Here is a 22,189-nt window from a genome sequence, read left to right as displayed (position 1 = left end):
AAATAATACCCATGAGAATCAAAGGGACCATTAAAAAAAATGCAAGTTAGTTCACAAACAACCACTCTATTTCATGTGTAAATATTTGTAGATGGTGAGATGGTCAAATGAACCCACATAAAGTTAAAACCACCAACTTTCAAATCACATACAAATTCATCTATATGTAGATATCCTCACATGAGTATGGACCATTCGTATCACATGTATTAAAATATAATTTTATGGTTTTACTTTTTAATGTATTTATGATTTTCATTTGACATTCCTCCAATATTCATATGTAAATAGTGGTTCTCATGATTAATCTTATACTTAGAATAATTTTAAATGATAGGTTTAGTGACATTGAACTATTTTAATGAAAGTCTAAAATTTTTAGTTAAAGAGTAGTAGAAAATTAACATGTCATATATTTGATTGAAGATGAGAAAGAGTTCATGATTGTAGGTTGAAGATTGCAATATATATGGATGAAAAAAGTATTAAGATAAAATGTTTTGTGTGAATATTTGAGTTCAATTTTGGTTATTTACAAAATATAAATTTCTTTATATTCTTAACCGGTCATGTTATTTAATTATCCGCCTTTCAAAAAAAAATTTAATTATCCCCCGCTTCACGTCGTATGTTTGCCCAACGCGCTTGTTCAATACGTCGCAAAAATGTCCCACTCACGATCGACCTTAGAGGGGCAATGTGAGAGACGGCCCCACGGTCTTTCGTTAGAGGGGCCAAAAAAATAATACAAACTTTTTCATGTAATTAATGGTTACTAAATTTCGATTCGTCTAGAGTCCTTGATTGCTCAGGGATTCTCGAGTACAACCCTCATCCGACTTATAGTGGCGTGCGGACGTTTTTGGCTGAGGTGGCAAGGAGTGTTTTTCCATTACGGATGCCCTAAATGTGAATACATTTTAATATATAATACATAATCTAACCTAATTATATTTATAAAAAAAAGTTTCTCTTTTACATGGGAAATGTACTTGTTTAATTATTTATATATTTGATCTAAAAGAAAAAGAAGTATGAAGTGTTTTGTTCCTAGCATTTGTCATTGTCAGCCACCACAACAATGGTCCCTTTGGCCACCATCCATGCAACCATGTCCGTTGTTTACCCTACATAGAGACTCACTTTCTTCCTAAACTTCAAATATGTATTTATTACAAGTTTTTTTTGTAACATCTCATTCCCCATTCATTCTTTTGTAACTTTGGTTTCTCTAACCAATTACATTTCATATAGCGGTCAGGATCTTAGCGTATAAATATTACTAATTATTTTTTCTTTATGGAGGGCGGTTGCCCCATCTTTGTAATAGTTCCTTCAAATGTATAAATTATGAACATGTTTAATACAAAATCATTATTAAATAGAGAAGTATAAGAACTGAAATAAACAGGTGTGTGTATTACTAGTTGGATTGCTTTGAACCTGTGCGTTACGACGAGAAAGCACAGGAACTCGGTTCGGTTGTTGATGGTATCAGCTCGTACCATATTAAAAGAAATTGTGGGGTTGTTCGTTTAACTTAATGGAACATGAGAGTTACTATAATAAAATTTTGCGGGGTTAGTTTTATTATTATTGGAACTTGAGAGTTACCATATTAAAAGGTTACGGGGTTAATGGACGTAACTAAATGAAAACTCTGGGGCATCATATGCAAATAGTTGTGTTGTATTTAATTGTGTAAATAATGGAACTTGATAATTATTGAATAACTAAATGAATCCTGAAGGGTACAACATGTAAATAGCATGAATTTCGAAACTATAGTTTTACGTCCTGTTTTTGAGTTTTTTTAAAGGGGGGAAAGGAAAGGAAAACTAATGATAGTTTAAAAATGGGTGTTCTTGAGTTTTTCTTAGGATGAAAAGGAAATGAGTAGAAGGAGTTAGGAGGGATTAAATTAATGTATTTTCTCAATAAGTTATCCTCCCAAAAATGGAATAATTACTAAGGATAACTATTTTTTAACATAGTTATCATTTCCTTTCCTCTAATTTCCTTCCAACTCAAGAACACACCTAATTAAAAAAAAATTCCTTCCTTTCCCTTTTCTTTCTTATCCTTCTCTCTCCTTTCCTTTTCTTTCCTTGGTTAAAAAACTCAAGAACAAGGCGTAAATATTTTTTCGAACAATGAACTCAAGCAGTCAAGCATTTTCTTTCTAAATGTACTCTTAAATTTACAAGTCCTTTAGTAATTGGATTGGGTTCTTTAATGAATACATGATTTTTTTATATTGGAGAGAGAATAAAAGTTTTCTTGTTTCTAAACGATCTGTCATTTAAAATGACGGATTTTAAGATGTGTCTATATGTTTGCCAGCGATTCTCTGGCGATGTGAAGGTTTTGAACGTGTTTCACCATTCCAATGCCAAAACCAGTTTGAATGTGCTAGGCCTGAAATGATGGATCCCATGTCAAAGAAGCTAGACATCAAATCAAGGCATGTACTTGTTTGTGCTAAGATTTAAAATCTGCTATTTCAAATGGCGAATCATAGGATATTCAAATTGGTTTCATCCTTTGGAATGGCAGTACACGTTCGAAACCTCCAAATCACCAAACAAACACTGCTAACATATGAACATTTTTTTATATAATTCACCATTTTAAATGGTGAATCGCCTAGAGACCATAAACTCTTATTCTCTCTCTTAGAAACCACTTAAACTCTTATTTTTATCCAATTTTTGAAGAGTGCATAATGGATTGAAAATAAAAGGTTAAAACATCTTATAAGGTCTTGATTTGGGGACTATTGATTTAGACACGCCCATTTGTTTTAAGTTATCTTTATTTGGACTTTAGGGTGCTACTCTTAAATACTCTCAAGGAATTGATATTGTCTTAGATAGAAATAAGTTAATTCGAATTTATAGTTGTCTTTGGAATATATTTAATGAATCTAAGTTGTCAATTTATTGACATAAAGTGTCGCCACAATTTCATTATCCATATAGCCTTATGTCTTGCTTTGTACTAGTAATGGCCAAGGCAAACCTCAAGTGTTTTGTATGACAACTTGAACCACTTGATGATAAGGGATGCATTCTCTTTTAAAGTTTAATTGCATTATGTTGCATCAAAATCAATCATTTTCTTCTCATTGTATTCTTACTCGCTTAATTCAATTGACAACTAGACGCCCTCTAAACCAGACAACGATCTTAGTTAGAGTTGCTCAATGAATGAGCTGACTCTGCTCATAATCAGTAATCCGAGCTAGAAGTTGAACTCATATACAACGAGAACCGGCTCTTGGAGATTGACTAACGTTTCTATTAACTTTGTATTCATTTATGAGTCTCGAATGATACTTAACAAAAATAGTGACTACAAAATAATGTAATATGTAATTTTAATTTATGAGAATTCGTTATACATAACTAAATTATTTCCCTTATTTGATATATTTTGATGTGTTTACACAACTATTTCATATGCTATGCTTCATGTTTGCTATCGCATGGCATATATTACATATAAAAATTGTTTGTGTTTGCAGTGTCTTCTTTATTCAGCATGTGTAGTATTTAAGTTACTAACCCAGTTTTAAATTTTAAAAGTTAAAATTAACAAGATAACTAACAGCAATATAATAGGAAAATAAAAGATGAAAACCTAACCTAACGAGGAAACGATCTGCCTTACACTCAGATGTTTTAAGGGCCAAGTAGCTCGAGCTGAGTTGTGAACATGTTTTACCATACTAATTATGAGCCACACGTTATATGAAAGATCGCTAATCAATTCATCATAGTTTTTTTATCTTTTTTTTGTCATCCATAAGATTCATTCTCTCATCGTTTAAAAAGATAAATGTATCCATAACTTTAATGCCACTATATCAAAAGCCCTTTTAACATCACTCGTCATAATTTATCTCGCAATAGGGTGGCCCATACAAGTTCAACATAAATACATGTACTTGATTCGCCCAATCCGGCTTAAAATTTTGAGCCTTTTCTGATAGTATATTGAATAAATTACCTTTATCCTTACACAAAACATTTCAAATTGGTAATCTACTAATGATAAGACTATACATTATGAATATATTCAAATTAACACAAAGTAAAAGGACGATATTTGTACATTAATACACAATTTCAAAATATATATTTTATACCTACATAATTTGGTTTGTTATTTCGCTTTCAAAACCAACATATTTTGAATAAAGTTGATCGAATTGTCTTTTGCCTTTCTGCCCATCAGTCCATTACTCAATCCCCATGCCTTCAAAACTTTATGAAGGTTTTGTGTCTCATCATATTCATATTCATATATGTTGCCCCATTCCTTTAAAAAATTTTAAATATGTAAAATGTTAATTAACATAATATCGCTTGTGTACACACACATATGTATAACTAGGTTTGAAACCAGTGTCTTAGACGGGTTGAATTAGAAAATATTACATTAAATAATTAGTAATCAGTATTTTATTGTTCTAATATGATGTTTTGAGATAAGATGTGATTGGAATTAAATATAAGTAACTAGTAATAATAATTAAAACAATAATACTGAAATAGAAAAAGAAATAAATATAACACACTAAAACTGAAAGAATGAGCCTCATTCGAACAAAAAACATTAAAATTTCTATGATGATTGGTTAGCTTTTTCTTACCATCATTTATATATAATCTTTTGCTGTTTAATAATAATAATAATAATTGCTGCAACTAAAGATTTGGCATAGTAATAGTTTCGGTGTACTTTAATCTTTAATATTTTAAAAAATGTTATAAACTTAGATAAATATGTATATTATAAACTCTATAAACTTATATCAACTCATGTGTTTAACATATAAAAGCTTTATAAAAAAACAATTTGCAATAGTAGGAGTCTCTCATACAATTATATGCATCAATTGTTTAAATTATCTTTTGTACCCATTATTTGAACTTGATGAATTAGATAATAATTTATAAGACCTTTAATTATATTTATTAAACCATTCTAGGATATATTTTAGTGAATAAATGTGCTTAATTAAATCGTGTGTTATATATGTTCTTTTTACTGTGGGATGAAGTGTATGACATAATGGCCCCCATTGACAAATGAACATTGAAATAAAGTAACTTTGTTACAAACAGTCCACAAAAGTGCCTTTGTGGTCATAAAAGTAAAGATAAAATGTGCTTTCAAAGCCACCTCAAAATCCTTCCTTAATTCTATCATCTGTCCTTCGATGATTACTGCAAGGTATATATTCAATTGTTTGGTATTTGAGCATATGCATGAACATGAATTAAAAAGTAACAAAAAAAGGAGATCATAGCATATTTTTTAGCATATTTTTTTCAAAGAAAAATAAATAAGTTGCTTTCAGATTTTAAGTTCTAGAAACTGGTTATGATTTGCCACAACAAGCATATACATATGATCTTGCAAGTCAAAAGGTCATCAAAGTGAACTACTATTAAGAGTTGAAGTTTAACTCTTATATAATTTTTTATAATGTTTTATATAAAAGTTAACTAGTTCATTATAAATACTCAAAACACGATATTCTTTTCTTGATCATATTATTCATATATCTGCAAGACAGTTATTCTTTTCTTGATCATATTATTCATATATCTAGAAGACAGTAATGCGATACAAATATTAATGTATGCGAAATCTGATTCAAAACACATGCATGTCAACTTTAAACCAAATAAACCTTAGTTTGCTAGTAACAAAGTACCACTGATTTCTACCTATAGTTAACATGAAATTTTAATCACAAATACCCAAAACACAAAGACAACTACATTCCAATAAACATATCATGGTACATACTTTTAATCATAATAATAACTCTAATGTAATTACACTAAAACAAGCAAACAATAGTGTTCATATTACAACACTAACAAGCCAATATACAACAAAGATATTCATTTAGTCCTTCAAATTGTCACATTTCCTTGTTTTCCTCTTCAAAAGCCATGCATCTCTTTGATTGCTTTCTTGGAACTATAACATCTAATTTGTAGGTTGTAGTTTGGGGAGCAAGATCCTTAGATCAAGTCAAAATTTTCATATCCTCGGTCGACGACTAAATTGTTTCCTTAGACAAATCAAACAAACGACATTCAATCATAAAGATTTCTTCATCCTCCCTGCATCCTCTACATTAATCCTATGCCTTACAAACCAAGAAGAATGTAGTAGACTAGAGTTATCGGTAATGCAATCAACATTCCAAATATCACCCTGTATAATAAAATTAAATGAATTAACGATTAAACTAATTTGTGACATTAAACATTTAGTTTACAAAATGTACTCACCCAGTGCTTAGAATTGCGGGGTGAACGTTGTATTCTTTGGCAAAAACAAACGGTACAATTCCTTGTGGAAGTGAAGCCTGTTGTTGGAAAATAATTGTCAAATTAAATTTATTGTAAAATTAGAACATAACTATAGACACGTTAAGAAGGTAAATAATAATTAACATATGTATGCATGTATACCTGTACGATGGCGACATGTAGGAGTGTCCCTTTGAGACCAACAATGACGGAAGCAATTGCCATCACAGCCGGTCCGGTTAAGAATCTCACAGCCATTGCGAAAGTAGCCACAGAATTTCCGCACGCTATTATCTTTGGTTGAAGTGCCATAAACAATCCTTCAGAACACCAAACGTTATAATTTAATAAATTATTACTAACTCGTTTATGCTTAAAATAAAATAAAAAAAAGGAGTTAAACACATCATATTCGTAACAATCAGAACACTTAAGTCGTGTTCGAGTTCATGTATCTCAAACATGATTTTGAGGTTCATGTTAAAATATTGCATTAGTGTGAGAATGAAAACTATTCATTAGTACATTATTATTATTTTTTAAATAAAAAAATAAACCTCGACTTTAAACAACTAATTGATAAGATTGATGTTGATATTTCCATTAAAAAGATGTACCCACCTTATGGGACCGCAATGAAGTCTATTCCATAATCATTATGGTCCCCGATAATACATTTAACCATAACTTTTAAATAATAATAATAATAATAATAATAATAATAATTAATAATCATAATTCATAAACCTTTTTCTTTTTAAGAGAATCATAAACATTAACATAAACAAAACCCATTAACTACAAATACTAAATTAGAATGTTCATTAACTTTATTAATAATTATGAAACACTTACCTAAGCTAAACATGGCCATGCCAAGACCAGCATCCGAGAGTATTGATATTGATTTTTCAATTATTTTTGGCATTGCTACATCCCACCTGTCATCATTAAACTCGTCAAACATATATTTATTACTATTTATTTAATTTACATCCATCGAAATCATTCCATTTATTTAAAAACATTATCTTTTTAGGAAGTATAGTTGCATAAATATTTACTATTTTTTAAGGAAAAAAAATAATAAAAACTAGTCAAAGTGTACAAAATTACAAAATAAAAATCATATTTATTATCTTAGGCATTGTCACATGCCACCTGTCATCATTAAACTCGTTCAAAAATATATTTATTACTACTAGAAAGATAATCTACGATGAAGCGGAGAACGTAGGAACTGATAATCACGTAGCATATTAAGTTTTAGAATTCAATAAAAGTTATAGCAATACTTTCAAATCAAAATAAAATTAAATGTTCGTTTTTATGTTTTTTGGCATACTTCTTTATTTAAATATCAACTTATGAAATTATTATGTCGTTTAAAAATTGTAAGGAAAATTTTGTTTTAAAACAAAATTAAAAGAAATATACAGTTAAAGATAAGCGGAAAAAAACAAATTTGTCCGCTTAACTTAAATTTAATCGACGTGTTGTATGTAATAACTTAAGTTTACGCATATAAAATATATTATATTTAGTAGTATGGATTTGTTTAAATCCCCATTCACTTTATTTTAAAACATTATCCTTTTAGCAAGTATAGAACTAGAGGTGGGCATATAAACCGGTTAGCTAAACCGACCCAAAAATTAAACAAAAATCGAACCGCTTTGAAATCAATTATGTAGAAACTGTTTTGAACCGATTGAAACCGCAGGTTCGGAACCGGTTTCAAACCAGGCAAAAATCGGCAAAACCTGAACCGAAACCAATCAAAACCCGAACCGAAACCGATCGTAGCATGTTAAGAAACCGGTTTCAACCTGTACCGAAACTGTTCAAAACCGATTTTGACTTTTGTTGACCAAACCGAATCAATTTTAACCCAAACCGGTTTGTGCACCTCTGTATAGAACCATAAATATTTACTACTTTTTATAAACCTTTTTTTAAATAAAAACTAGTCAATGTGTACAAAATAAACACATATTTACATACCTGAATGAAACAAGTGACCAAATAAGTCCAATGAGACTTGAGTATGTGTTCGGGTTCCTGATAAGTTTCCTCCATACCATAATCAATATTAATCGGGTCATAACACTTGCCGGCGGCATATGTTTACCGGCGTTACCGTCGGCCTCTTTCGGGTTCAAAACAGCCGTCGAGCTCGAGCCAAGCTTCACTTCTTGCTCTCCGAAACTAAATTCGTCCGGTTTTGGGTCTCCAACGTTTTTGGTTTCGGGATGGTCAGAAGAAACGACCATCCGGATTTCCTTTGCGTCGTCGTGTTCGGGTCGACCCGACTGCGTCTGTGACTGTTCGGGCCCCGACCCGAACACGTGGAGCCCACCGGCTTCAGAAACCGGTGAGGCAGTGGAGCTCCACACGAACATGTGGAGCTCCTTGTCATCAGTTTTAGCCTTGGTTTGCAGCGACGCAACAGCTTTTACTGGTTTTACACCAGTAGAAGTTATTTCTGGGTTGGGGGCTGGGTAAACCCCCAACCCAGCTCCCAACCCAAATTTCGGAGAGTTTAACGGACCAGGAGCCGTACTCTCTTCGAAATTCGACGGTCTGGGCGTCGGCCCTCTCGACGACTGGACCGAATACATATCCGCGGGCCCGAAATTCGATAACCGCCCACCCGGAAACCCCATCATGGAATAAAAATCCGAGTGATTAAAATTCGACCCTCTGGGCGTCTGGTTTCTCGACGAGCTTAAACTATAAATCTCCGCCCCCGTCAAATTAGACGGGCGCGGGGTCATTCCATTTCCCGCGAGCCCAACTGAACGTCTCGACACGTTCGACTTCCTAACCGTCACATGGAGCTTCCCATCGTCTCCGATTTCCGCGTCGGTTTCTAAAAAGTCGTGTCCGTCTAAGGACACGACATCTGAATCGACTTTAAATGACACAATAGAACCCGCGGTCTCGGGAAACTGTTCCATAATTAATATTTTCGCCCCACGGTACTCGAATAAAAAAAGTAGTAAAGTGTACCAAATGATACACTGCAGTACGACCACTTGTACCATAAGCGAACCCGAATATTCTCCGTACATTGCAATTAATAACGGGATCCCCATAACCAAAGTATTTGGTAAAGTCGATAACGAAAAGATCGTTATCGCCCATTCGAGACTCCCATGTCTCGTAAAATTGGCCCAAATCGCGAGTAACGCGAGCATAATAATCTTTTGGAGCGTATCAGCCGCAATGAATCGAAAATTCATTTCGTAAGGATTATTTAATGAAATGAAGTGAAATGAAAGCAACGGGACGGCGAAAATAGCCACGAAACGGTTAATACCCGAACACTGGTCAGGTGAGAATATTTTCCACCAGCGTACACTTCCGTACGCTAGGATCATGGCCACGTATAGCGGCACCATGGCCGCCATGACCGTGTAGAAATCGTGGCCGGTAATCATTGTAAATGGTGGGAATAATTTTTGTGAGATTTAAATAACAGCCTTGTTGTCCGTCTGTATTCTGTTTTGAAAAAGAAGTTTGTGTTATTTGTATTTAAATTTTGTTGGGCAGAGAAAGTAATGTTGTGATTGAATGAATGAATGACTGACAGAGTGTATGGATGGAAGGTGTATATATATAGGTGAAAGATAAGGTGTACTGTATGTATACATATATGTGCACGTGTAGTGTGGGTGAGTGAGTGAGTGAGTGAGTGAGTGAGTGAGTGAGGAATTGACTGAATTGTTGCCTGTGGAAACGGGTCGGGTTAAGGAAAATTTCAAGAAAGGGTCATGCTATACTTATTATAAGTTATTATATCACCATTGTTTTCATTTGTGACGAAACTTGGACGAGAATGTCGGGATGAAGGAGACGGAGTCAATATATATTTGATATTTGTGAATTTATAAATAAGGGGGGCGGGTTTAAATTTTCGGTCGAAAACGGGTAAATTTATATTGCGTATAAATTTTTTCGACAAGAAAACGGATAAATTTAAATACTGTGCAGAAAAACCGGGGATGGTTTATCCATGGTTTTCACTTATCAAACCGTAGTTAACGAGACAATAAAACAGTTTTGAATAAAGAAAAGTCAAACTTGTGAAAATTATTGGCCAGCACAACCATTTGAATAACATCGTTCTGCCAACCGTTCTAACCATTATATGCCAAACTTTGAAAAGTATTGGTCACAACGGGCGTCGATAGGCATGCGGGCAGCCGTTCTGACCATAAATGATCAGATTTATCAAACGCTGGTTAACGAAACAATAAAACAATTTTGAACAAAAAAAAGTAAGCCAAGTTTAAAAATTATTGGCCAGCATGGTCATTTGAATAACAACGTTCTGACCATTTGATGTCAAACTTTGAAAAATATTAATCACAACGGTCGTGCGACAGGCATGCGGGCAGCTGTTCTGACCATAAATGATTAGACTTATTAAACGACGGTTAACGAAACAATAAGACAGCCATTTTGAACGAAAAAAAGTCAAACTTTGAAAATTATTTGTCAGCACTACCGTTCTAACCATAGATGTCAAACTTTGAAAAATATTGATCACATAACGGTTGTGTGACAGATATGCGGGAAGCCGTTCTAACCGTTAACGGTTGAACTTTGAAATTTTTTGTATCAAAAGACGGTTTTAATCCTTTTAAGAAACTATAATAAGAAACTATGCACTATTCATGGTAAGATTTAATGAGAAGAAAAGAAGTATACGTAAAGAAATAGGAATGTTTTTTTTTACTTTTGTTTTCTACATATGAAAAATTATATCTTAGTGACCGTTAAAAAGCTAAACTAAATCTAATCATGGGTAAGTGGCACGGGTAATATATTGATAATCATTTCACTTTATGTTTTCTTTTATTATTTATCAACTAAGGACTTTTACATGTGCACGTTGTCGAACATTAAACCGTGAAATAATTTAACGTGGTTGAAACATTTAAAAGATAGAAATTTTAAGGCGAATACAAAAACATATCATGATGGCTATCACTCTTACGCAGAACCCCAATAGCCAAGACATCAATGAAACGGAACGAAGGAAGCTGCTAACTCAAAAAAAAAAGTTGGGCAAAAAAGTAGTTAAAGAAATAGCAAAAGCCGACTGGCAAGTAACAGTCCGTGATTGGGTTATGACACGCACAGAGTCATCTCCAAAAATCGTGAAAATTTTTTGGGTCAATGGCGTAAAAAATCTGAGCCTTAAATCAATTGGGTTTAAACATTAAGAATACATAATTTTTTTTCAAAAAACTATATATATAATTAGAAAATGAATTGGGCCTATCGGGATGTCGGGCCGGGATCGGACGACCACCCGGCCCTGCCTCATAGCCGACCTTGGACACACACGAGTCACTTTAACATTTACTGTAGCTAAGACTTGGTTTTTAACATACTGATATAAATTTATTTTTGTTTTTATAGAACACCATACCCAGCTAGTCATACCGTTACCTTAGGTTGTTCGTCAAACCACCTCCCCGAAGCGTTACATACTGAATCGGTACTCTCTCATCCATATTTATCGGCTACACCTAACTATTTTATCCATCTTGACAAAGAAATGTGCTAGGTTGGCATTTGTTTGTTATAGTAAAATGACTATTTAACACGATGTATGTTAAACATGTTAATTTTTTAAAAATAAAATGTAAAAAATTTATGGTAAAGAAAGACTTGGTGTTAATAAACGATGAAATTTTTTACTTTTTTATCCATATAAACTATAGTTAATATTTCATCTTCTTGTTTGATATAGACGTTATGTTATTTTGTTATGTTTATCTGTTTCTTCATTGAAAATCTAAGAAGATACTATACATTAGACTTCGATTTTATCTTTTGTTAAAAGAAATTTATATCTTTTTTTAACAGCTAAATATAGTGTATGTTACAGGGTTTGATCCGTTGACCTTCTACTTTACACTCTTATTACCTTCCCACCCCACAATACTCAGGTAAATTATCTAAATTTTAATACAGTAAAACATTTAGCTTTGTATATTTTGATTTTTATTATGCAGGTTTATTTAGGTTGACCTAATTTACACGGCTGTATATAGATACAACGAAATAAAGCCAGGGCTTTAGGCTTTAACTTTATAAGGCCTCCAATTTTTAAATCAAAATTAATAATTATACATTTATAATTTGAGATTTGGATTACTATATGTGATTTGAGCGGCGTTTAAACTTAATTAAGTTTAGGAAGGTGGGGTTTGAGCGGTGTTTAAACTTACTTGCAAAGAATGAAAAAACATCTTGATTTATTTGGAGTGAAACAAGATAATTTTTTTTACCAAAATACCGCATTTTTAAACATCGTTTTAGGCCACCAAACTGGTTGAGCGAGCCATGGTTATTTACAGTTACTATCTATTATTTCTAATTATATAAAATAAACATGTTAATATGTTATCAGGATAGAAACACCACCTTAGTCTAGCTATACAAAAGTAGTGGAAGCCATAATCGTCATTAAGTGACTTAAATCTTTATTTATATTAAAAGTTAAAACCTACGTTATCTCCATTTTCTCAGTTCTACTTCTTTTGTTTGGGGTTGCATGGCAAATGATGTCATAGTGGTCGGACATTATCCTAATTCCCTACAAATTATGAATATATTTATTTTGACCTAAATACCTATTGTAATATTATAAAAAAAATAGCTTCATTAACTGATTAAGTGAAATATTTAGAATTTTTAATAGGCATTTGAATTACTAACGAACAACTGACTCACCCGATCATATTCATTCCACTTTTAAGAGGAAACTCACCATATGTGAGATCACCCCGTGGTTCAATGTGGATACCCATATTTTTTTGTCACGGGTGAAAATTGAACCCAAGACGTTATTTTTTTTAAATTAACGTCTTTGGGTGCCTCACATCAACCACTTAGGCTAGGGATCATTAGCAGCTTTTCTTTAGACCTAAGAGTCCCTCCAGCGCATTCCATGTGGAGGTCATCTGATTAGGTGGCAAGAGTCGGCCAAAGCCGCATTGTGGACCTGATGTCTGGCTATGGAGTTCGGTTCTCTAGAGACGAGCTTCAGATGAGTTTGTGAGGGCGGTGATGTAGCGTTCGACGATGTCCGAGCATCGGAGGTGCTCCAAGCTATCCTAGTTTGACAAGCTTTAATCTAATTTAAGAGCCCTTTTAGTAAATAGACTCGAAAGTGAATTTTATCTAACAAGCTTGACTAGACATGTGATATAAATACGTGTGATATTGATCTAGTCGTTAGGTGTTCGCTCCCCATAAACGTGGTGTAAGTTCAAATCTTTATAAATGTAAGGTTAGATAGATTTTAGGTGTAAAAACATTCTGTTAAAAAAACATTACAATTGAGTAACAAATATAATTACATCCTTCATAGAATTGCTACATATGAATACAATCAAATAAATAACATACGAGTAGAGCCTGTAAAATTACTCACACGTCAAGCTTAAGTTTCAGATATTAAGCTTGAAATAAGCCGAGCTTGATCATCGAGACATCGAGCGTTATTCAAGACCATCACTCTCCTTTACATCTCTAAACTAGATAAACAAAAGGATGAAATATATGTAACTTCAAGTTCATAAACACTTATACAACCTCAATTCATATCAAACTAATTTAGACACACTTTTGGACCAAACTCAAAACTATATTCTATAGATTTGGTAACTTAACAATTGTGATAAAAAGTAAAGGTGCAAAAGGCCCATTCTTTGTACAGCTAAGTCTATACACTATACAATACTCTCATGGAACCTTTTGCCATCTACATGTGCTTTGAGGGCCAATACTCATTTTCGGATTTTGGGGCTTTCCTAATTGTCGTTGACACTACTTGTACTTTTAAGAAATAAAAAATTTAAAAGATATAAAGATAAAAGAACTCAATTGTGATAGGAAGACTAAAACCGATATGTCGTTATTGTAAAACGTCGCTCCATCCTGTTGTCGTGTCTTGTTTGTATGAGTTGAATAGAGGACGAAAATAATGACGGGAAAATATCTTGGGAATGTAGGTTGTTTTGAAATGATAATGATACGGACACAACATGATATGTAGAACAAATAACTTTTAGTCTAGTGTAATTTAATAAGATTATATAGTTGTACACAATAGCTCACGATAGATTGTCTTATATCTATCGTTGTCAAAGTTATATTGTTAAATACAGTTAGAAATTTTGTTGTTCTTGTAGTTACGTTAATTTTTGTTATTAAGTATCTCAAACGAGTCAAAAAGATTAGGTTAAAAGGTATGCAAAATAGCAAACGTGTCAAACGGATTAAATACGCCAAAAGCTTCTCATAATTTCTTCCCCCCATTCTACAACAATAATAACAAAACTCAGTAAAATCTTACCAGTAACAAATTTACTGCCTTATTTGTAGACAACCCATATAAATGTCTATCCCGAAGGGTCAGATAGTTGATTCTAGTGAGACCCCCGGCCCAAAAAACTACCATTGAACATGTAAAATATATCATGATCATCGAAACGACATTAACATATAAAAAATCGAAAAATATATAACTTGTAAGCTACTAATATATAAGAAATCAAAAAAGACATTAACATTAAAATAGTCATAATTAAATTAAATAAATATATAAAAAGTTTATAGCGAAACGAGAACAAGAAGGTTATGACATACGAAAACACTAACAGAAAGTGTAACACCCCCCCCCCCCCCCCCCCCCCCCCCCCCCCCCTCACCCATCCACCCACACACACACACAACAATAATTTATATAATAATAAAAGTGGGAGTATTGTGTTTCTAAATTTGTCCTTCATGCATATATCGTTGTACCATCCATCTTTTTTTTTTGGTTTTATATTTTTAGCACCAACAATTTTCATAGATTACAAACATGTCATAATATTTTTTAGTTTTAATCCCTAATTTTGTTCACTTTCAACTTTGGTCTCATATACTTTTCATCTTTTACAATTTTTTGTTAACATTTCGGTCTAAATTTAACGAGTTAACACGTTGCAACGCGTGTGTGTGGTTCATCGTTTTTATGTCCATTTTTATCAAACGGTCCCGTCACGCGTAAATGTTAAATTGACTTGGTTATTTTTTCTATATATTATGCTTCAGTCTAATTTTACGACGCAAATGAGCGTATGTGATTCAACATTCTTTACGTCTACTTTTTGTTCGATTTTCTTAATGGCTAATGAAAGTTACTCACCGTTGATGATGGGAAGGTGACCGAATGCAATGGTGGTGATGGTGGTAACTTCACGCTTTCGAGTTTGAGTGGATATGTAAATACACGGTTTCACATCCGGCCGCAACGCGGGTGGTGTTACTACTAGTTCGATATTATTTTATTTAAAATTTGTACTAGTAACATACCCAAATCTAATAAAAAATATATTATATTATAATCCAAAGTACCATTCAAATCATGTAACTATTGAATAAAGTTGATGTTACATATGTATAGCTAAGATATAAGGAAGCAATTAGAAAAAACACAAAATTGTTGATGGGTGTGATGAGGGGTAGGTTTGATGATGGGTGTGGGGAAGATGGCTCGGTATGGTTAGATGGGCATGGGTCAGTGGGTTAGTGGGTGTGGGTGAGGATGAACATTAGGCCGACAAGAAGCACCTCTTAGGGCTCACATGCCCCCCAACCCTAACTTCCATGAACCACTCAACTTGGACCACTCTATTTTGTTTTATAGACTTCTTTTTAAATAATAAAATAATAATTTGGTTGAGTCATCTTTTCTTATTTTGTAAACTTTATGTGCTTCTTCTTTTTAGAAAATTTAATATAAAAAAGTTTATAGATAAGGGTGTAAACGAGTTGAGATGTTCGTGGGTTACTTGATATCGAATCGATAAAAAGCTTGAAGTGAGTTGAGACCTAACGAGTAGGGAAGAGATCGATATTGTACTGGTTACCAATACCAAATTTATGGAAGAAATGGGTACGCAATACCGTATTGATACTATTTTAACACGGTGCATGTACTTGTTACAAAATATTCGTCTTTATATCGTATCGACGTCGTGCCTAGACCGAACTTATAGATATGCGAGTACCGAATCTATTGGCAAAGTATTAAGTTCAAAATGGGTACCCATACTCAGTAGTCAGTACTATATGCTCATCACTATTAAAGAGCCTAAGTCACAAATAATGCTCGTTTAGGTTTGTTGGGCCTTAATAAAGTGTATTTTTTTTAATTATAACCTTTTTATACTTTTATGTATTGGTTTCACACAACCCAACCGACTAGTTGAGCTCGAACCTAACTTTGGCTCGCTTATGGTACTGTTCATGAACTCGAGTCAAGCTTAGGCTCGTTAAAGTTTTTATTAAAATATATAAAAATAATTAAAAAAATGTATATAAGTTAAATAATAAATTATAAACGAGTCAAACACGAGTCGAGCTCAAGCTTGAAAAACAATTCACGAACTGAGCTTAAGTTTTAGAAAAAGAGCCCGAAACAAGCCGAGCTTTAGTTCAAGCTCTTGTAAATCAAAACGATCCCAGCTTATGCATAGTCGAGCTCGGGCCTGTCTCGAAGATAGTTTATATATGTCTTTTACTATAGAAAACACCCATTGATTAATAAATACAAAGAGATCGTTGGATGGATGACTTGTTGGGTCAAGAATTTGACCCAAATGAAGAGATTTGACACAAAAGAAGAATATGGAAGATTGGAATCTTCTCAACCTCCTCAGAATCTGCTAAGTATTGAATCCGAGCACACCTTGGACCTTTGAGTAAGCTTTTACTTAGCCGAGTACGAGATTTTGCTTTCCGGACAAGGTTTACTTCAAATAGTCTTCTTAAGTGGATATCCGAGCAAGGTATGCTTTTTAGTGATTTCCGAGTAAGGTTCATTAATTTGGCATATCCGAGTAAGGTTCACCTTGTCAAGCAGGGTTGTTCTTCAAGACCAAGTATTTTACTCTTCTGAGTAAGGTTTGGTCAACCAAGTCTAAGAAGCCAAGTAATTGGAAGACCGGGCAAGGTATTCTTTAATAATTATAGTCCGAGCATACTTGATGAGTTGATGGAATATCTCTAAGTTATATCGAGTAAGGTTCTGCTCAAGTAAGGTATGTACTCCCGAGTACGCCTTATCAATAAGTTGTTCAACTGACAATGAGCCGAACAGGATCATAGAAGAACAAGGTTGCTCGTAAGGATTTGTCGAGCAAAGTTTGATAAGTCCAAGAAGATTGAAGTCTACTCGGTGAATATTTTACTTGGTAAAATATTCTTTAAGTAAAGTCTACCCGGAAACTGATTCCGAGTACACTTCTATGTTTACCAAGTCTGAAGGAAGGCCGAGTACACTGCGTACCCGGAGACTGAAGTTTAATGAAAAGCCTACCCGGAAGACTTGTTTTATACTTAGTATATTTTTGAATATGTAAACTGAATATGTACTATCAGGTTAGGGTTTCTAGAAGGAATGACGGCCTGTCTTAGGTTGGCAGGCCTATAAATAGAATAATTAGGGCACGCCGCCAAAAAAAGAGAACGAGAGACACAATACGGATAAGACCGACACATTAATTCAAAGAATATTGTGTGTGTGATGGTTGTCCTAGGATTCCTTCTAAACCCTAATCGATTATCCTTTTGTATGATTAACTATATATAAATGGAAATCTTTTGAGTGAATCCTGTGTGTGTCTTCATATTTTGAATACTCATTGCAACCATATGTTTGTTATTGATTCGGCCTTTAACAAACGGTCATCTTTCTAAATATAGTAACCCGTCATTAACTCACTTGTCAACACGATTAATTTTGTGTGAGTTATGACATGATTGATTAAAATCTGAGCCGAATCGACCATCATAATCAGGACCTGACAAGTGGTATCAGAGCTTGTTGCTGCTATTTTTAGAAAGATTGTTGCTGATTAAGTTTTGAAGAAGAATGACGTAAGCAGAGCACTGTTCGATTGATTTGTGACGTCAGAAGCTCTGTTCTTCATTTTTCTTCCAGATCTACAAGTTTTAGGTGTTTTCTTTTCCTTATTTCAATTAAAGCTTTGATTTGTATTATTGAATCTTGTTCTATTCATATCAGACACCTTAGATCTAAGAATTTATTCTCAGATCTGATTGTTTTACTCTATTTTTGATAAGAACTTAACTTTTATTTTAAGAAAATGTCTGGATATGAGGAACAAGAGGTGTCTACTAATAAGATACCTAGATTGTATGGTCAGGAGAACTTTACCAAGTGGAAAGTGCTTTTTGAGGCTGCTGTTTGTTATAATGATGTGGATATGTGGAATTCTATCAAGAATGGCCCACAAGCTGCTGTTGAAGAAGGTGCTAATGCAAATGCTATTGCTGCTGTCAGAGAGAGAATGAGAAAAGTTGATGATAGAGCATTGGCTATGCTCAAACTTGGTCTGTCTTGGGAAATCCTCACAAAGGTTGCACATCATCAAAGTGCTAAGGCAATGTAGATGCAATCCTTGAGATGTATGAAGGGAACACTGAATTGAAAAACATTAAGAAGCAAAGACTGAAGCAACAGTTAGAAAGATTCAAGTATAGAGATGGTGAAAGGTTGAAGTCAATACTAGAACGTTTTCTGAGTATTGTGAATGAGTTGAGAACAACTGATTATGTAATGACTGACTTTGATTTGAATACAAAGTTGCTCAACTCAATGCCAAAAGAATGGTATACTGCTTGCAAATTCTTCCTTCAAAAGCAAAATTTCAATGAATTGAAATTGGATGATGTAGTATGTTTTCTTCAAGCTGCTGAACTTGAAATGATTGAGAATGAAATGATCAAGGAAGATAAACCAAGTTTCAATGTGTCAAATGCTTTAATTGCTCCAATGGGGAATCTTACAACAAAGAATCAACAACAAATTCCCATCATTGAAGAACCAAGTGATCACAACAATGAGACTGCTAGGTCATTCATTGGAGGTGGTTCAAGCAGTCAAGGTGGTCAACAGAGGTTTAATGTTCAATTGATTGATGATAATTCAGCCTCTGTGGGAAATGGAAATGCCCAAAGTGCTGGTGCAGGGCATGTTCAAGGGAGTGATGCACAAGCCCTAATGTCTATGTTCACTGAATCCTACAATGCATTTGTGGCCAAAAACTTGATTCACACAAGTGTAGTGCAGGATGATTTGGAACAAATAGATGCTGATGACCTTGAAGACATGGATCTCAAATGGCAAGCTGCAATGTTGGCATTAAGAATCAAGAGACTGTACAATAGAACTGGTAGATCACTAGTTTCTGGTCCAAATGAAAGAATAGGATTTGACAAGTCCAAGGCTATCTGCTACAACTGTCAACAGCCTGGACACTTTGCAAGAGAGTGCAATATGCCAAGGAACTTTCAAGTCAATCAGTTCCAATAGCCTAGAAACCAACAACAATACCAGCAGAATGTGCATAGAAACAACAACCAGCAGAACTTCAACAATAACCAAGGTTTCAATCCCAACAACACCAACTTCCATCCAAACAACAACTTCAATCCCAATTTTAACAACCACTATCAGCCTCAGATGAACAATCAGCAGGGTATGAATCAGAATCAAGTATATCAAATGAACAACAATCAGATTCAAGCTGTTCAAAACCCTGCAACTAACAACATTCCAGCAAACCAAAATCAACCAAGAAATCAAGGCAATGTGGCAGTAACTACTCAGCATGAGGGAAGCTTTGACTGGAGTAACCATGAGGAAGATATAGCAGATGATATCAGAAGAGCTAATGTGGCATTCATGGCCATAGACTCTGCATCTTCATCTAAGGTATATTCTGATCCTAATGCTGATTTACCTAAACTTGTAAATGAATTAAAAGAAAAGGTTGGTAAGCTGGAAAGTGAGTGTTTTAAAAAACAGAGCATTATCAATGCTTATGAGGCAAGTGAGATTGTTAGTGAGGAAAGAATGAAAAGTTTGGAAGAGGATTGTATGAATAGCTATAGAGCTCAGACAAGATTCACAACAGAAATTAGTGGGTTGAAGAAGATGGTGATTGATGAAAAGGTGCTGAATACAAAGCTGCAAACTGAAAATGAATTCCTAAAGAACTTAATTTCAACTAGAAACATTTGTGGAATTCTGAATAAAGTAAAGGAAGATGAAAAGTACAAGGCTGTTCCACCACCATTCAACAACAACTTTATGCCTAAAGTTGACAAAGAGAAGAGAAGTGCTTATCTACAACAATTCAAAGATGTGTTTTAAGACAAAGAAGCTGTTGCAGATTTGTACAAGAATGTTGAGGTGAGTGAAGATGGTGAATTTGTTATGAAGAAAGAACAGAAAGAGGAAAAGTCAATTGGGGTTCAAGTCTCTGAAGATGACTTTGATTCAGATGAGTTGGATCAAGATGATCTGAGTGATTTGAGTGATCAAATTACTGAAAAGGAAATTCAAGCTGCTGAAAAAGGAAGAAAATATAGAAAGCCTGAATCTGATGATCAACTTCCAAAGTATCCTCCAGTTACACATAAAATGAAAAGAAATATGAGCAAATGAGAAGAGAACATGTTTCTTTTGACATTGGTGAAAAGAGGAACGTGTGTTACAATGCTGTCAGACCTACAAGCAAAAAGTTTTTGGAAAAACTAGAAAAGAACAAGAAAAAGAAGGTAAATAAGAAAGAAATGGATATAGAATATTTTACTCCTATTTATCCTATCTTTTCAAGTGTTGAAGACTTTGATGTGGGTGAGGTAGAAACTGTTGAGGAATATGAAAGAAGAAAGTCAAGATATAGAGAGAATGAAGATGATCAACCACTGAATTTGAAAAGGGTTGTCTTTGTTAAAGGGAATGTGGAAAGAAGTGATATCAGAATGGCTGAGTTTGTTCCATTCTCAATTGATTTTGACAATCTGAAAAACAAAAAGACAATTGGTATAAAAGAGCCCAAACCAAGTGAAAGATTCAGGAGACCAAAAGAACATGAGATGTTCAAAAGAAAGGTGTGGTGTAGAAGGTGTGATAAATATGGACACCATACTGATTCATGTAATGAGAGACTCAAGTTTCAGCCATTTCATGTCCCAAATGGAACAAAGTTTGGTCAAGACTTTGTTTTGTACAAAGAGAAGTATGCCATGTATTTGGGAAAGGGAAATGTGAATAGCATAGAGACAAGAGTTGAAGTGAAGGCTGAGACCAAGAAGAAGAAGCAAATGACTGAGAATGTGAGAAGAAGTAAATCACCTCAGAAGCAAAAGCAGGTGATAATGAGGAACCAGTCATTGAAATTTACCAAAAATACTCATTCAGTCAAGTCTGATGAGTCACAAGAATCATCAGGCAGTGAGAAATCAAGAAGAAAAACTGTATATCAAAGAAAGAAACAAGCTGTATTCACTGGTGATGAAAAGTTCTTGTTAAAACATGGATATGAACCACAAGGTTTCACATGGAAACCTAGAAATGAAGCTAAAGTTGAAGCTGTGACTGATGTAAGAAACTTCTCAGAAACTAAGGACTATGTCTTACAAGAAAAGAGAACTGCCTCAGTTGAGCTTGACAATTCAGCTTCACTTGTCAAGACACCAAGAGAGTGTGGATATGAAACTGATCATTCAGACAACTTGGAGATCACTCATGAAGATCCTGAACCTACTACACTCACTTCCCAAGCTGCCACTGAAATTGACACTGATAAGTTGCAAGTTGAAAAAGCTTGCATCTCATCACTGAACTAATCAAATTTCTCTTTGTGCAGGAACAGGCCACTCCATTGAATGATATATGGTATATGGATAGTGGTTGTTCTAGGCACATGACTTGTGACAAGAGATCACTTGTGAATTATGTA

At 34.0% G+C, this 22,189-nt stretch overlaps 1 protein-coding gene across 1 annotated transcript; it reads right to left on the bottom strand.

Moving 5' to 3' along the window:
* Positions 1 to 5,839: 5,839 nt before the first annotated feature.
* Positions 5,840 to 9,785, bottom strand: LOC143530165 (auxin efflux carrier component 7-like). Its single transcript, XM_077025779.1, has 5 exons — positions 8,343 to 9,785; positions 7,194 to 7,279; positions 6,501 to 6,658; positions 6,318 to 6,394; positions 5,840 to 6,240 (listed from the first exon to the last, which is right to left on the bottom strand). The coding sequence occupies exons 1-5, from the start codon at positions 9,779 to 9,781 to the stop codon at positions 6,174 to 6,176; spliced, it is 1,827 nt and encodes a 608-aa protein (XP_076881894.1). The 5' UTR covers positions 9,782 to 9,785; the 3' UTR covers positions 5,840 to 6,173.
* Between the last annotated feature and the right edge of the window lie 12,404 nt (positions 9,786 to 22,189).

The sequence above is a fragment of the Bidens hawaiensis genome, unplaced genomic scaffold (genome assembly GCF_021521415.1).
Source record: "Bidens hawaiensis isolate Kalapana, Puna unplaced genomic scaffold, B.hawaiensis_p1.1 tig00008858_1, whole genome shotgun sequence".
NCBI lineage: Eukaryota > Viridiplantae > Streptophyta > Magnoliopsida > Asterales > Asteraceae > Bidens > Bidens hawaiensis.
The sequence above is the reverse complement of the archived record's forward strand: the minus strand, read 5'-3'. Positions and strand labels throughout refer to the sequence as shown.

Excerpts from the sequence above, each read along its gene's own strand:
- LOC143530165 (XM_077025779.1), bottom strand. The coding sequence starts at position 9,781 with ATGATTACCGGCCACGATTTCTACACGGTCATGGCGGCCATGGTGCCG. Across the intron at positions 6,659-7,193 it reads CATGGCCATGTTTAGCTTAG|GATTGTTTATGGCACTTCAA; the intron begins GTAAGTGTTTCA and ends GGTGTTCTGAAG. Across the intron at positions 6,241-6,317 it reads CCCGCAATTCTAAGCACTGG|GGTGATATTTGGAATGTTGA; the intron begins GTGAGTACATTT and ends TTTATTATACAG.